Source organism: Pseudonaja textilis, chromosome 11 (genome assembly GCF_049901715.1).
Source record: "Pseudonaja textilis isolate UNSWEBS1 chromosome 11, rPseTex1.2, whole genome shotgun sequence".
Taxonomy (NCBI): Eukaryota; Metazoa; Chordata; class Lepidosauria; order Squamata; family Elapidae; genus Pseudonaja; species Pseudonaja textilis.
Window position 1 is genome coordinate 2,933,167 of NC_142000.1, and position 13,065 is coordinate 2,946,231.

The 13,065-nt window shown below is 45.5% G+C and overlaps 1 protein-coding gene across 2 annotated transcripts in view; it reads right to left on the minus strand.

The window, feature by feature from the left end:
• The window catches only part of GLG1 (golgi glycoprotein 1), an 81,292-nt gene that overhangs the window by 13,053 nt on the left and 55,174 nt on the right, over positions 1–13,065 (minus strand). For both annotated transcript variants that reach the window (XM_026714417.2, XM_087940413.1), the window contains exons 15-21: positions 11,260–11,373; positions 9,850–9,938; positions 9,641–9,758; positions 7,647–7,739; positions 6,445–6,582; positions 3,403–3,526; positions 1,985–2,127 (exon numbers count right to left, since the gene is read on the minus strand). In XM_026714417.2, coding sequence (XP_026570202.2) covers positions 1,985–2,127; positions 3,403–3,526; positions 6,445–6,582; positions 7,647–7,739; positions 9,641–9,758; positions 9,850–9,938; positions 11,260–11,373 — 819 coding nt within the window. The remainder of the gene's footprint in view (positions 1–1,984; positions 2,128–3,402; positions 3,527–6,444; positions 6,583–7,646; positions 7,740–9,640; positions 9,759–9,849; positions 9,939–11,259; positions 11,374–13,065) is intronic.

The following is a 13,065-nucleotide window of genomic DNA, read 5'->3' on the forward strand; positions in this document are numbered from 1 at the left end:
AAGCCACAATTGCAGCTTTGTTTTGTCTTTTCAACACAATGAACAGGAGGATGGGTGTCCAATCCTATCTCCAAACCAACAAATAGCAATTTGCGTCATCAAGCTCATATTTTTTCAGGGTTGCAGAAAAACAAGACTCTTCATCCAGCTGAACTCTTAGGTAAAAGCCCTTGAAACCCACACCCGTTGTTGGTTCCCAGACTAGACGGCTGGATTGCACAAATTAATGCAGTTTGGAAGCCTGATTTGATGATCCAGACCAGTAATCCCTGTCGATGTTTTTGGTCAAACTGCTTCCAAAGAAAAGTCTCTGGCTCAGAGGCCAAGCTAGCAGGTCAGTGAAAGTGCACATCAGCCTTCTTGTTTCTAGGTGTTCCGTGGGTTTCCATTCTCCAAAATTCTTAACCATGACCGAACTGGTAAGGAATTGCAGAAGTCAGCTCACACCTCTGCTGCAGGCAGGCAGAAGCCCGTGACCTGCAAAACCCAATCAAGGATGCAAGATTGACACAGGCTTTCTGTAAGATATTGTAATGCCAGGAATTAGAAGATCGGAACCCAGCAGCTTAATAAGCGCGTTAAGGCGAATCTCCTCGATTTCCTTTTTTCTGTCACACAAATGCCACGGTTGTGTGACAGCCTAAGAGTTTGTTTAGTTCAAGGATTCTCAAACTTGGCAACTTTAAGACTGGGTTAGGGTTAGGGTTAGGAGAGTTGAAGTTCTGGCAGATGAAGTCCACAAGTCTTTAAAGTTGCCAAGTTTGGAGACCTCTGGTTTAGTCGATAAGCTTGTAATGGGATCTCTCTTTGGATTGAGACAGACTTCTCTCCCTTTCTCAACCTCTGCACAGTTTCTATAGAAGTGGCAAGGAAGCTCTGTGGACTGTTCTGGCCAACACATGTGTGATATGTAAAATTATACCTGTGAAAATATAAAGCAATGGTAACGCCATCTTTAACCTCTGTGTTAACCTAAGATAATATACTGGAATGTTACGTAAGAATTCTCTATCATTTTGTATAAAGATTACATATTTGGCAGGTTACGTTGACCGGTGTCGTGTTAATGATGGAGATTACTGGAAATGGGAATAGGTAAACAGGAAACAGATGCTATGCTACAATAACAGCCTTGGAAGCCATATTGTACTGTCCAAGTCAGTCTATGGGAATTGGATAGTACTTAGGAATTATGAGCTGTCCCCTTAAGGGAATGCATCTTGGTAAATGTAGTTAAAGGTATCCTGGGAAATGTAGTCCATGTCACGTGACCACATCTGTAATCCTGATTGGTCATTGAATTGACCCTTGGTGGGTTTGGGGGAGGTTTTCCTCATTCTTTGTCTGAACTCTCTAACTCATGGCAGCTTCTTTCTATCGCTACGAGATGGGTTAGAAGAAAACCATCCTTTACTACAAGACAGATATACAAAGGATTGGTCACTAAAGAAGAACTTCATCACAAATGTGAGTTATGAGGATACCTGATGAACCAATAAATGTACTTTGTTATGGACGTCTTGTTGAGTTATCTATCTGCATCTGTACAGTTTATAAATCCACCTCTGTGCAGAAGGCACAAAACATATTGTTCTTGGAAGCTTCGAGGCTGCCACATTTAGTGCCTGGGGATTTGGGAGGGGGAATTTCTTAGTGAGTAGAAGATTAGACACAACAACATTCTTTCTTAAAAGTCAAGGACAAGTCACCCTGTACCTGAAGAGGAGTGTCTGGACTCTGGAGGAATGACTCCAGTTGGGGCGACGTTTGATTGGGCCATCTGATAGACTGATGGGTGCAGGGGATGGATCTTTGAATTTCTCTTGGGGAAGGAAAAACCCAAAACTCTCATATTCAGGTTTTCCCCAGATGTGCCAATATGACTTCTCTAATAAATTCTTACTTGGATGGACTTTGTTTCTGAGTGCTGAACGATTACGGGGGAGTCTCACTGGAACACTGACAACGCACAGGACAGCATTACCTGGTCTGCATATTTCAGTTTCAGGCAAGATATGACCTGCCCTTCCAGCTCTGACTCCTCCTTGGCTTTACTCAGAATGCTCTGGCAGAATTTGGGAATGTCTGCTTTGCATGCCTTCCTGAGCACCGGATTCAGACGATAATCTGCCAGAGAGAAAAAGGTTAGATCGGGCTTGAAGATTCACAGGGGAGGCATCTCTGCAGAGCTGTGCTGGGTTTACAAAGCAGCTTACAAGTAGAATTGCATCTGAATGCTCTCTAATGGAGCAAATTATAAAGGGGTTACTGGAAAGAAAGGTCTGGAATACAGTTCCCAAACACTTAGAGAGACTTCATTTTTAAGCAGCAAATGTGCACAGATTATGAGTACAAAAAAATGGCTTCACTGAACTGCAGACAATGCTTGCTGGAATCTCAAAAGGCAGAGGTAATGGTTGAATGTGATACTCTTTGTCTGGTTAAATGAGAATTCAAAATTACCATGATTTTATATTGAGCAAAATAGCCTAGGCCCCAAGTCTTTTCCAGTTCAGTGGCTTTTTCCATTGTGGGTTTTTTAATGGAAAGTAGAAGATTTCCCATTCAGTATGATCCAAGGCAAAAATGAAATAAAATGATTCATTTTAAGCAAAGAAGAGCTCTCACAATTTCATCTAATTCCAATTGGGTAATGCAATGGACATTTTGCTAGAGAAAAGTTGCTTTGGCTACCTAATGCCGAATTCAACAAATTCCCTTTTTCCCTCCCTCCTTTTTTGTGGTTGTGTGTTCGGTCTTTATTGAATTCATCTCTTTGTCTATGCCAAAGTCCCTCCCAGCCATGCTAGCTGAGATTCTTTCAACCAGCCAAAGTCCAAATTTGGGACTTTCCATAAGCCAGGTAAATTCTTCTCTGAGATACATTTCCTCTCTACTTCAAATATATTTAGTAAGTTGCAACCAAGTGCATTTGTAGATTTGATCATTCCATTTCAGTTAACTTTGAAATAATAAAATGCTCTGTATGAAGATGGCAGGTCTGTGATGATCATGGGAAATTTCACTTGGAAGGCGCCTGCCGAGGGTAGATTTGAGCAGACATAAAAAATGCACAGTCTACAGGAAAGCAAGCATAACATTCTGCTCAAACAAGCTCTGTGTGTGGATATGGTGATTTCAAATGCAGAGAGGTGGCTAGAAATAAGTGCTTTCAGTACTACACAATAAAAGCAAACAATAAACACAAATAATACACTCCAGAACGAGAAAGCAGAGGAGCATGTGTAAGGAACACGATCAAAGAAAATTGTGAACTCCTTTTGCAGGCTTTCAATTCACTTCAAAGCCCCGAATGCAACTTGTCCTGCCTGGCGAACAGAATCCTCCCACAAATGAAGGCAGGCCGTTCTGCTCTGGTTCCACGCAGCCCCAGACCATTACCTGTGTTCTGGGTAATCTGGCGCTTTGTGATCATCTGCTTGCATTTGGGATCCATCACCTCGCTGTTTTTGTTCTGTTTCAAGCACTGCAGCATGTTCTTTGCATCTGCTTCTGGGCAGAACCTCTGCCAACCAAGAGAGACAGAGAAACAACCACTCAGCAAGGAGAAACCTCTCCCGTACTTGGACATCTTCTCCAAGTAGGAAACAGGGCAGGGTGGAGAGCCTCCTGCTTGGACTGGCTCAGAGATCCATCCTTCCTCCAAGATCCAGACCAAGGACATGGAGCACTGGATCTCTCTGAAATGCCTGCCCCAATTGTGTGGGGCATGGTCTGAGAGCCATCTCTATGGGAGCAAAGCTCTCTAAAAGAGAAGGACCTTCTTAGAAGAGACACTCCACTGCGGTTGATCCTACCAAACACTACAAACCCTAGATCAGGGGTGTCCAACCTTGGCAACTTTAAGACTTGTGGACTTCAACTCCCAGAATTCCTCAGCCAGCTGCTGAGGAATTCTGGGAGTTGAAGTCCACAAGTCTTAAAGTTGCCAAGGTTGGACAACCCTGCCCTAGATGGAGTATTAGCAGGGGAGGAGTTGGGTTCAGGTGGACCTGTTTAATAATGTTATTCGGCTAACTGCCAAATCCCACCCCTGGCTGGCTCTGCTCACCCCACCCCGCCACTCCCAGGAGTTTCCATGCAACCTGTTTTGGATTTATTTTATTTATTTGTCAAGCAATTATAAGATAACAGGTATAAGTAAAAACATAGTTATGAATACATGGATAAGAAAAATAAAAGAAACAATAGGACAGGAACGGTAGGCATGATTGCGACCTCTTAGGAAAGGGGTGAGGTCAATAGTAGACAGTCTGAGGTTAAAGTTTTGGGGGTTTGGGGAAGAAACCACAGAGTCAGGTAGAGTATTCCAGATATTGACCCCTCTGTTGCTGAAGTCGTATTTCCTGCAATCAAGTTTGGTGCGGTTAACCTTGAGTTTGTATCTATTGTGTGCTCTGTGTTGTTATGGTTGAAGCTGAAGTATTTATTGACAGGTAGGACATTGCAATGTATGATCTTATATACTGTACTTAGATTGGACTGGAGGTGGCATAGTTCTAGTTTTTCTAGGTCTAGAATTTCAAGTCTGGTGGCATAGGGTATTCTGCAACAAGTAGAGGAGTGGAGAACTCTTCTTGTGAAATATTTCTGGACTTTCTCAACTGTGTTAATATCAGATACGTAATGCGGGATGTGAGTTAAGTGCAGAGCACACCCGGGGGCTCTGGGAGGGGGGAAAATGGGCCTCCTGGAAGTTCTGGAAGTCCGGAAACGAGCCCATTTCCAGGCTCCAGAGGACCTCCGCAGCCAGGGGGAGGCCATTTTCACCATCCCAGAGGCCAAGGGAAGCCTCCAGAGCCCAGGGAAAGCAAAAAACAGGCCTCCTGGACGTTCCGGAAGTCCGAAAACAGGCCCATTTCCAGCCTCCAGAGGACCTCCGGAGCCCAGGGAGGCTGTTTCCGCTGTCCCAGGAAAGCCTCCAGAGCCTGGGGAAGGTGGAAAACAGTTCTCCCACATGGTGGTGCACAATCCTTGCACAGAGGAAGTGAGGGATGAGGGCATTGAACATGCTGAGCCTTGCATACCCATCCCTTAACACTCCCCCCACTGCGGAAGCCGTAGTGGTGCCATGGTTAGAATGCAATATTTCAGGCTAATTCTGCCCACGAGTTCAATCCTGATCATTTTAAGGTTGACTTAGCCTTCCATCCTTCTGAGTTGGTAAAATGAGGACACAGATTGTTGGGGGCAATAGGCTGGCTCTGGAAACCACTTCGAGAGGCCTGTAAAGCACTGTAAAGTGGTATTTAAGTCTAAGGGCTATTGCTATTTTGCTTTGTCCCTTCCTGTTAAATTCAGTATTGCAGGCTAACTCTGCCCACTGCCATGAGTTCGATTCTCACTGGCTCAAGGTTGACTTACTTTCATCTTTCCGAGATGGGTAAAATGAGGACCCTGCATCATTCCCCTGTTGGAATATGATTCCGAGGGGGAGGTTGAGCAGCTGACAGGGAGTGGGAATGTGGCTCTGGTGGCTGTGGAGGAAACTGGGGAAGGGCTCAGTCTGGCTGGGCATTCAGAGGAAGATCCAGGCCCACCCCCTCTTCATCCTAGGGCAGGCAGGGAGGAACGGAGAAGGGAGCAACGTGGGTTACGGGGGAGTAAAGGGTCCTGATTCCCTTCATTAGCTGCAGCTGGGAAAACAGGATTTTAAAAGGTCGTTTGCACACAGCACCTTGCTGGAAGCAAAGCGTGAATTATTTTGCTTTGTCGAGTCTTATCTGGGTTCTAGCATCCTCCCAACTGTGTGTGTTTTATCTTTTGAAGTCTGCAATTCCTTATCCTGCCCTGTGTCGTTAATTGCTGCAGGGGGGGTTGTGTAGGTTTTTATTTATAATCTATATGTACTTTGGGTTTGGACTGAATTTCTTCCCTTTAAGAACTGTTCTTGGGAGAGTTTTTTCTCCAGCCGATGATAACTGGACATTGGGGGCCAAGTTGGAGGTATTAAAGGGACCTTACCTACTTTTGGGACTTTGTTGCTTTTGTGCCACGCTCCTTTGGGTCATCACGCCCAGACTGTTGAGGCCAAGAGGCTGACTTTGTAAACTGCTTAGATAGGACTGTAAAGCATTGTGAAGCATGTATAAGTTTAAGGGCTATTTCTATTCTTTCCCACATGGAGCGGTGTATAAGTCTAAGGGCTATTGCTATTGCTCCTGCTATTCACTCTCCGAGCCTGAACCGCCAGCCTTGAAGATGATTTTATATAAATTATGATGAACAAGTAGTTACACTCATTTGCCTAGTGACCATTTACACTGAAAACAGTGACTTATGACCACTACGTGCACTTATAACCATCACAGCATCCCGATGGTCACAGGATCACAATCTGGGCAACCAGCATGTATTTAGGATTGTTGCAGAGTCTTGGGGTCCTGTGATCTCGTTCTTGGGACAAGAACTGGTCATCTTTACCTTGATCATCTGTTTGCAGACCCGCATGAGGGTGTAATCCAATTCTGGGTCCATCATCTCTGTCTCTTGGAGTTTGAAGACTTTTTGGTGGCAGCGGTTGCTCAGCTGTTTCTTGTTTTCTTTCAAACACTCAATGATCTGCAGGGAGAGGAGGTGAGCACTGAGGAAACAGGACTGAGATTGGGTAAAAGACCATATACTTGTTGGCCAAAATGCATTTTGGTGAGAAGACCATTATGACAGGTAGCATCGAATCCCAGACCAGCCCAAGACCAGCCTTTGCAAGGCCTGGACTGAAGGGACCTGTTGCACAGATTACACACCACTGTTTCTTAAACCTGGCACTTGAAGATGTACGGACTTCAACTCCCAGAATTCCATAGTCAGCCATGGCTTATATCTGAAATTAGCCAAGGTTGAGAAACACCAGGTGATACTCTTAAAGTTTTAATAGGAAAATGTTTAACTTGAGAATAAGCAAAACTGTAATTTAAGAGGCAAGAAAGAATTTGAAATGGAGCCATTTCTACCATTAGCACGGTAATTTCAAAATTAATGTTTTCAGCAGCTGGTTGTTATAGAAACACCGATTATAAAGTATTCCAGAATACTGCAGAAAAGTGAGGGGACCATCCACATCTCAACCCATGTCCCTTATTCCAAGCAGAAGCAACCAAAGAGGAAAGCAAGGTTAAGGCATCTTCAGCTTTGGATGCCACTCCAGAAATTAACAGAAAGGCAAAAACTAAGTCTGTTTATATTTTAAGTTAATTCAAATGAAATAGAATTACCATAAATGCACTGTGGCCATTTTAAAAGTATGCTATTTTATCACAGGTACAATCCAATAGCAATTTATGAGTTGCAATTTGTAGATCACATCCAAAACTTAAAAGATTAGAGGCTTTATATTATATTTGTTTATTATACATTTATCATTTTATCATTCATAAGCCACCTTGTCAGTGACATGAGCAGCATATAAATTTAATAACTATAAATATACTGCCAATGCATACTCTCAATTATCAAGTCTCACAAGGACTGGGAAAGGCAAGCTCCAATGCAGCTCAGGCACCACTGCTTAGGTTGCGGCAATAAAATGTACGAGGAGTGGAGGCCAGAAATGTTAAACCTTGGAGAAAATTTGATGAACGCGCACACAAACTCCGGTGAAAACATCTATATAAGCCTATCCTCACCTGGGCATTGCCGTAGGGAACGTTCTGGCAGTAGTTCTTAATGTCAGTTTTACATGCTTCGTGAAGATCTGGTTCCAGACGGATATCTTCAGTCTGCAAGACAAAGTCAGATCCAAAGAGCATGAAACAGGAGCAGCCACTGAAGAAAACTGGCAGCTTCTTAATTTAGACCAAAACGAAGTCACCAAGGACTCTGCGCTCTTCAGGACCTCACAAAAACCCTTTAACTGATTCCTGGTTCTGCAGGAGGGTGGAGGGAAGGATGACATGCATTCAAGGCGCTCAGGCTTAGCCTTAAGAAGCGGCGTAAAAGGCTTATTTAGGACTGAGCTCTCCTTAGCGGTCTCCCAGTAGGGCCCTCCTGAGTTGGGCCCAAGCCTTGCCTCAAAAACCTGCCAAGAAAAGATCCTGAGATTGGAGGAATCCGACTGGGCAGATCAGAACGGCGCCTTCCAGAAGGAGTTCAGGACTGGGGAGAAAGTATACCTGTCTACTAAATACCCGAAGCTGAATCAACCTTGTAAGAAACTGGGTCCCGAGCGCAGAGGCCTGTTTCCCATCGTTCGAATTATAAACCCAGGTGTAGTGGACTTGAGGTTAAAGAAGGTGCTCAGGTGAGTTCACCTCGCGTTCTACTGTTGCTTATCGAAACCCTTTTGAGGTTGTAAGTCAGGGGTGTCAAACTCCATTTCACTGAGGGTCGCATCAGGGTTGTATTTGACCGGAGGGGAGGGTTGCCAGGGGGCACGGCCAGCCCGATGTCAGTCGTGTCGGGGGCGCCTGGTGGTGGGCTGAGTGCTCTGCCAGCAAAAACGGGCTCCCAAGTTCCATTTTCGGCTGTGACGGCCTCCTGCAACCCTCTGCCAGCAAAAACGGAGCCTGGGAAGGCCGCAAGCGCCCCCACCCCACCCGAGCTCTGGTTTGCTGGCAGAGGCACCACATGTTGTGGTCTGTCGGCAGCCTGTGGAGACGGCAGCAGAATCCGACAGTGGAAAAGAACATGGGCCAGAACAGGAGTCTGCAGAGGACTCAGATGAGGGTCCTGCGTCCGATACAGAGATGGGGCCAGGACCGTTCGGGAGTTATGTGCTGACTCTGGAGCCTCCAGAGTCTGGCAGCAGCGAAGCAGAGGAACAAGGGGAGCCTGTTCCCAGGGTGCGTGTGTGCAGAGCTGCCCGAAAGCAAGAGCAGCTGAGACAAAAGGGGCAACTCGGGAGTAAGGCTTGGAGGTGACTGCCCCTCCCCTAAGACATAAAGGAAGTACAAAGGTGATGAAACCTTTGCAGGAAGCAAAGTCGTTCGCTCTGTTTGGATTTAACCTTGAAACTCTGCGTGGACTTTATACTTTGGTTTCTTTTTTTACAGTTAATTTGGCACTTTAGTTGCTGGCAGCCATTCAAAGGAGAGAAAGGTGGGTGCTTATCTCGAGGGACTGTATGGGACTCATTACGGACTGGGAATGAATATAATTCCCAGAGAGTTGTTTGGATTAAGCGTGTGCTTAATTACGGTCTCAGGAAGCCTTGGTCAGAACACCATGGGCCAGTCCTTCACAGTTTCGAGGGTGGCCTCGCAGGCCAGATCTAAGCACCCCACAGGCTGGATCTGGCCCACGGACCTTGAGTTTGACACCCCCGCTCTAAGTTAAGGCCAGTCGAAGGGAAGCCTCTGCCACCCATGGGGTGTGTGTGTGTGTGTGTGTGTGTGTGTGTGTGTGTAGCAAAAAACACTATGAGATAAAGGAGATATTGGACTCAAGGGGCAACACACTGGCATCCTGGACATTGGCCTCACTCAAGGAGGCTACCTTCTTGTGGCAAAGGGTCAGCATGGAACACAAACTGCAGCAGAGGGTAACTAGGGGAAAACACATCAGCAATGAATGGCAGCCTGTGTTTTAACACAGATTCCCCGAGAAACCTGTGCCAGACAGACACAGACAGGCAGACAGACACAGACAGGCGGACAGAGAGACAGCAGCCAGGCCTGTTTACCATTTCCAGCTCCTCCACCCGCAGCTGCTTGCGGCATTTCACAGAGACCCGGTGCTCTTTGGCATCCTGCAGAGTATCATTGCGCACCGTGGTGCTCAGGCAGATCACCACGTCCACCCTGAAGAAGAAAGAAGCATGATGTCTCTCCCAGACCAGATGAAAAGGCCGACTAGGCTGCCCCAAGCTACGGAGGAAAACCACAGACGTACTTTTTCTTGATGTTGGGACACAACTTCAGCACATCTTCCTTGCAGGCCATTTTAAATTTGTAGGAGAACCTGAAATCCTTCATTTGGATCTGAACAACAAAAAAAGCGAGCAGAGAGTATCAGTCCTCAACTCCCCTGAATGTCTCCCTTCAGTCTAGCCAAATAGAACTGCAACTCCTATGCGGACTATGAAAAGTGATGTATAGCTACAGATGAACAAGAGTTAGAAGGGAGGTCATCTAGTCCAACACCCTGCCCAAGCAGACCCTATACCATTTCTGACAGATGGCAGTCCAGTCTCTTCTTGAAAGCCTCCAGTCATGAAGCTCCCACAACTTCTGAAGGCAACTTTCTCCTTAATTCCAGGTTGAATCCCTCCTTGTTAAGTTTCCATCCATTATTCCTTGTCTGGCCTTCGGATGCTTTAGAAAATAGGTTGACCCCCTTCCTCCTCTCTGTGGCAGCCCCTCAAACATTGGAACACTGGTCTCCTGTCTCTCCTGGTCCTTCTCTTCACTTGACTAGCCATGCCCAGTTCCTGCAACCGTTCATCATAGTTTAGCCTCCAGTCCCCTAATTATCTTGGTTGCTCTTCTCTGCACCAATGTAGTTAACCAACCTCCAATTAACAACCATGGGAATATGGAATCACCATCTGGAAGGAGATGCTGGAAGTGGTATGGAGAGACTAATCACCACAAGGAAGCCAGGAACTCTTAAAGAAAGGGACCACAAGGAGCTCACTTTCTATTAACTGGGGTGATCCTGTCAATTGGAAGAAGAGGGCTGCCTGGTTCTTAACCCTGGCAAAACTCAACATCCTGCCCACCCTACACAGTTTAGCAAGGACAGGATGCTCCAGGTACCCATCCTGAAAAAGACTCAGGAGTTGGGACCCAGGGTTGACCTTCCCAGTGGCAGCTCCCTCTCTCTAGAACAGATGGCTTTCCAGTAGAATGTACTCCTAGATTTTCTGTCCTCTTTTAAAACAGCAATTGGGCAGGAAGGCCTTCCAAGTGATAGCAGTAGGGTTTTTTAAAATTGTTTTTCTATTAAATACATTTCTTAGTGTTTCATAAACATCGTGTTGTCTGGGTATTTAATTGGCTTAACAATACACATGCCATTCTTACTCTCCACCCCTTTTTTCCAACCATTGGTAAAATAAATTCCATGTTTGATAACATTCTACGTCCTCTTTCTGCTTAATTTTCAATGTCAATCCATCCCATTTCAGCAAAATCTAGTATATTCTTAACTTCATTTCTGTGATGGCAGTAGTTGAAGAATCTTATTTTTATTAGTATTCTATGGGTGCTTTTACACTGATATACACATCAGTCATCTGGAGTTGTTAGAATCGGCATCATAGAACGGCTGGGAATAGGCGAATAAAACAGCTGTACTCACCAGCTGGAAATGCGTAACTCCAACTGCACACTTCTCATTCATCTCCTTCTGATGCTTATTCTGAACCAGACACTCCATGAGGTCTCCTGAGTCAATTTGGTTGTCTGCCATTTCCTGAAGGGGAGATGGAACAATTAGGGACATGTAATGACTGTCTGGCAGAAACGCGCTCCCTTTCTTGGCAGCTTCCACTGTCAAATTAAGGAAGGCATAAATCATAACTTGGAAAAGTCTCAAGGGGCCTGCTTGAACGCAACTATCACCTTAGAAGGTGAGGGGGAAATAGCCCGTCTTGGGCCCAGAACAATCCAGTTGCCCTCAGTCGTATTTCCTCAACTCGGCACATCAACCGCTAATTCCATTCCCACTTGGTACTGCCAACTGCCTGCTGCCAAGGGAATTTGAAGTTGCAATCCAATGCACATCCCAAGGAGGGCAAACTGGGGAAAGGTATAGAACAAGCTGCAGGGTTCAATTTTATATAGAATAACAAGAGTTGGAAGGGACCTTGTACGTCATCTAATCCAACCTCCCATCTAAGCAGGAGACCCTACATCATTCCTGACAAATGATAGTCCAGTCTCTTCTTGAAAGCCTCCAGTGATGAAGCTCCCACAACTTCCGAAGGCAACTTATGTTCCACTGGTGGGTTTTTGACTGCCAGAAAATTCCTCATTTCCAGGTTGAATCTCTCCTTAATCAGCTTTCCATTCATTATTCTTCTGGCCTTCGGGTACCTTAGAAAATAGCTTGACCCCTTCCTCTCTGTGGCATATGTTTCCATAAAGCCAAATTCTATCATTAAATGCTATTCAACTCCCACAGGGACAGGGGTACAAAAATTAAAATTCAGTTCCGATATATGGCAGAAATTTGATGCAAAGTAAAATTTGAAGCTTTCCGGCAAACAGGTAGTCCTTGACTTATGACCACAACTGAGCCCAAAATTTCTAACTTGCTAAGTGAAACATTTGTTAAGTGAATTTTGCTTTATTGCCGCAGTTGTTAAGTGAATCACACTGCAGTTGTTAAACCAGTAACAAAGTTGTTAAATGAATCTGGCTTCCCAAACTGACTTTGCTCATCAGAAGGTCCCAAAAGGGGGTCACGTGTCCCCAGGAAACGGTGCAACCATCATAAATACAAGTCCCTTGCCAAGCACCTGAATCTTGATCACAGCAATAGCAGTAACACTTAGACTTATATGCCGCTTCACAGTGCTTTCCAGCCCTCTCTAAGCTGTTTACAGAGTCAGCCTCTGGCCCCCAACAATCTGGGTCCTCATATGACCCACCTCGGAAGGATGGAAGGCTGAGTCAACCTGGAGCCTGGTGGGATTCAATCGGCCAAATTGCAGGCAGCTGGCAGTCAGCAGAAGTAGCCTGCAGTACTGCACTCTAACCACCATGGCTCTTGTCATGTGACCATGGGGATGCTGCAATGATCATGGCCATAGGTCACTTTTTTCAGTGCCGTTGTAACTTTGGTCACTAAGCAAACTGTTGTAAGTCAAGGACCACCTGTCTTTACCTTATTCTTATTCCCTTGGCTCCATTATGCAGAGCACTAAAGCAGCGCTGCGGGGATATTGTCTCCTTCTGACAAACATCCCCCATCTAGAGAGATTTCAGCCAGTGCTGAGCCAACCGTTTCCATTACATTTTCATCACAAGAAAGTCCTTTCTCAAAAGGGAAAAGAGGGGAAGGAAGGCTGAAAGGAAACTGATCTAACAAGGATGGCTCCAGGCATCAGACTCTCCACCGTCTGCTTGCTCTTCTAACTCCATCTCTTTGGCACCCAAAAGA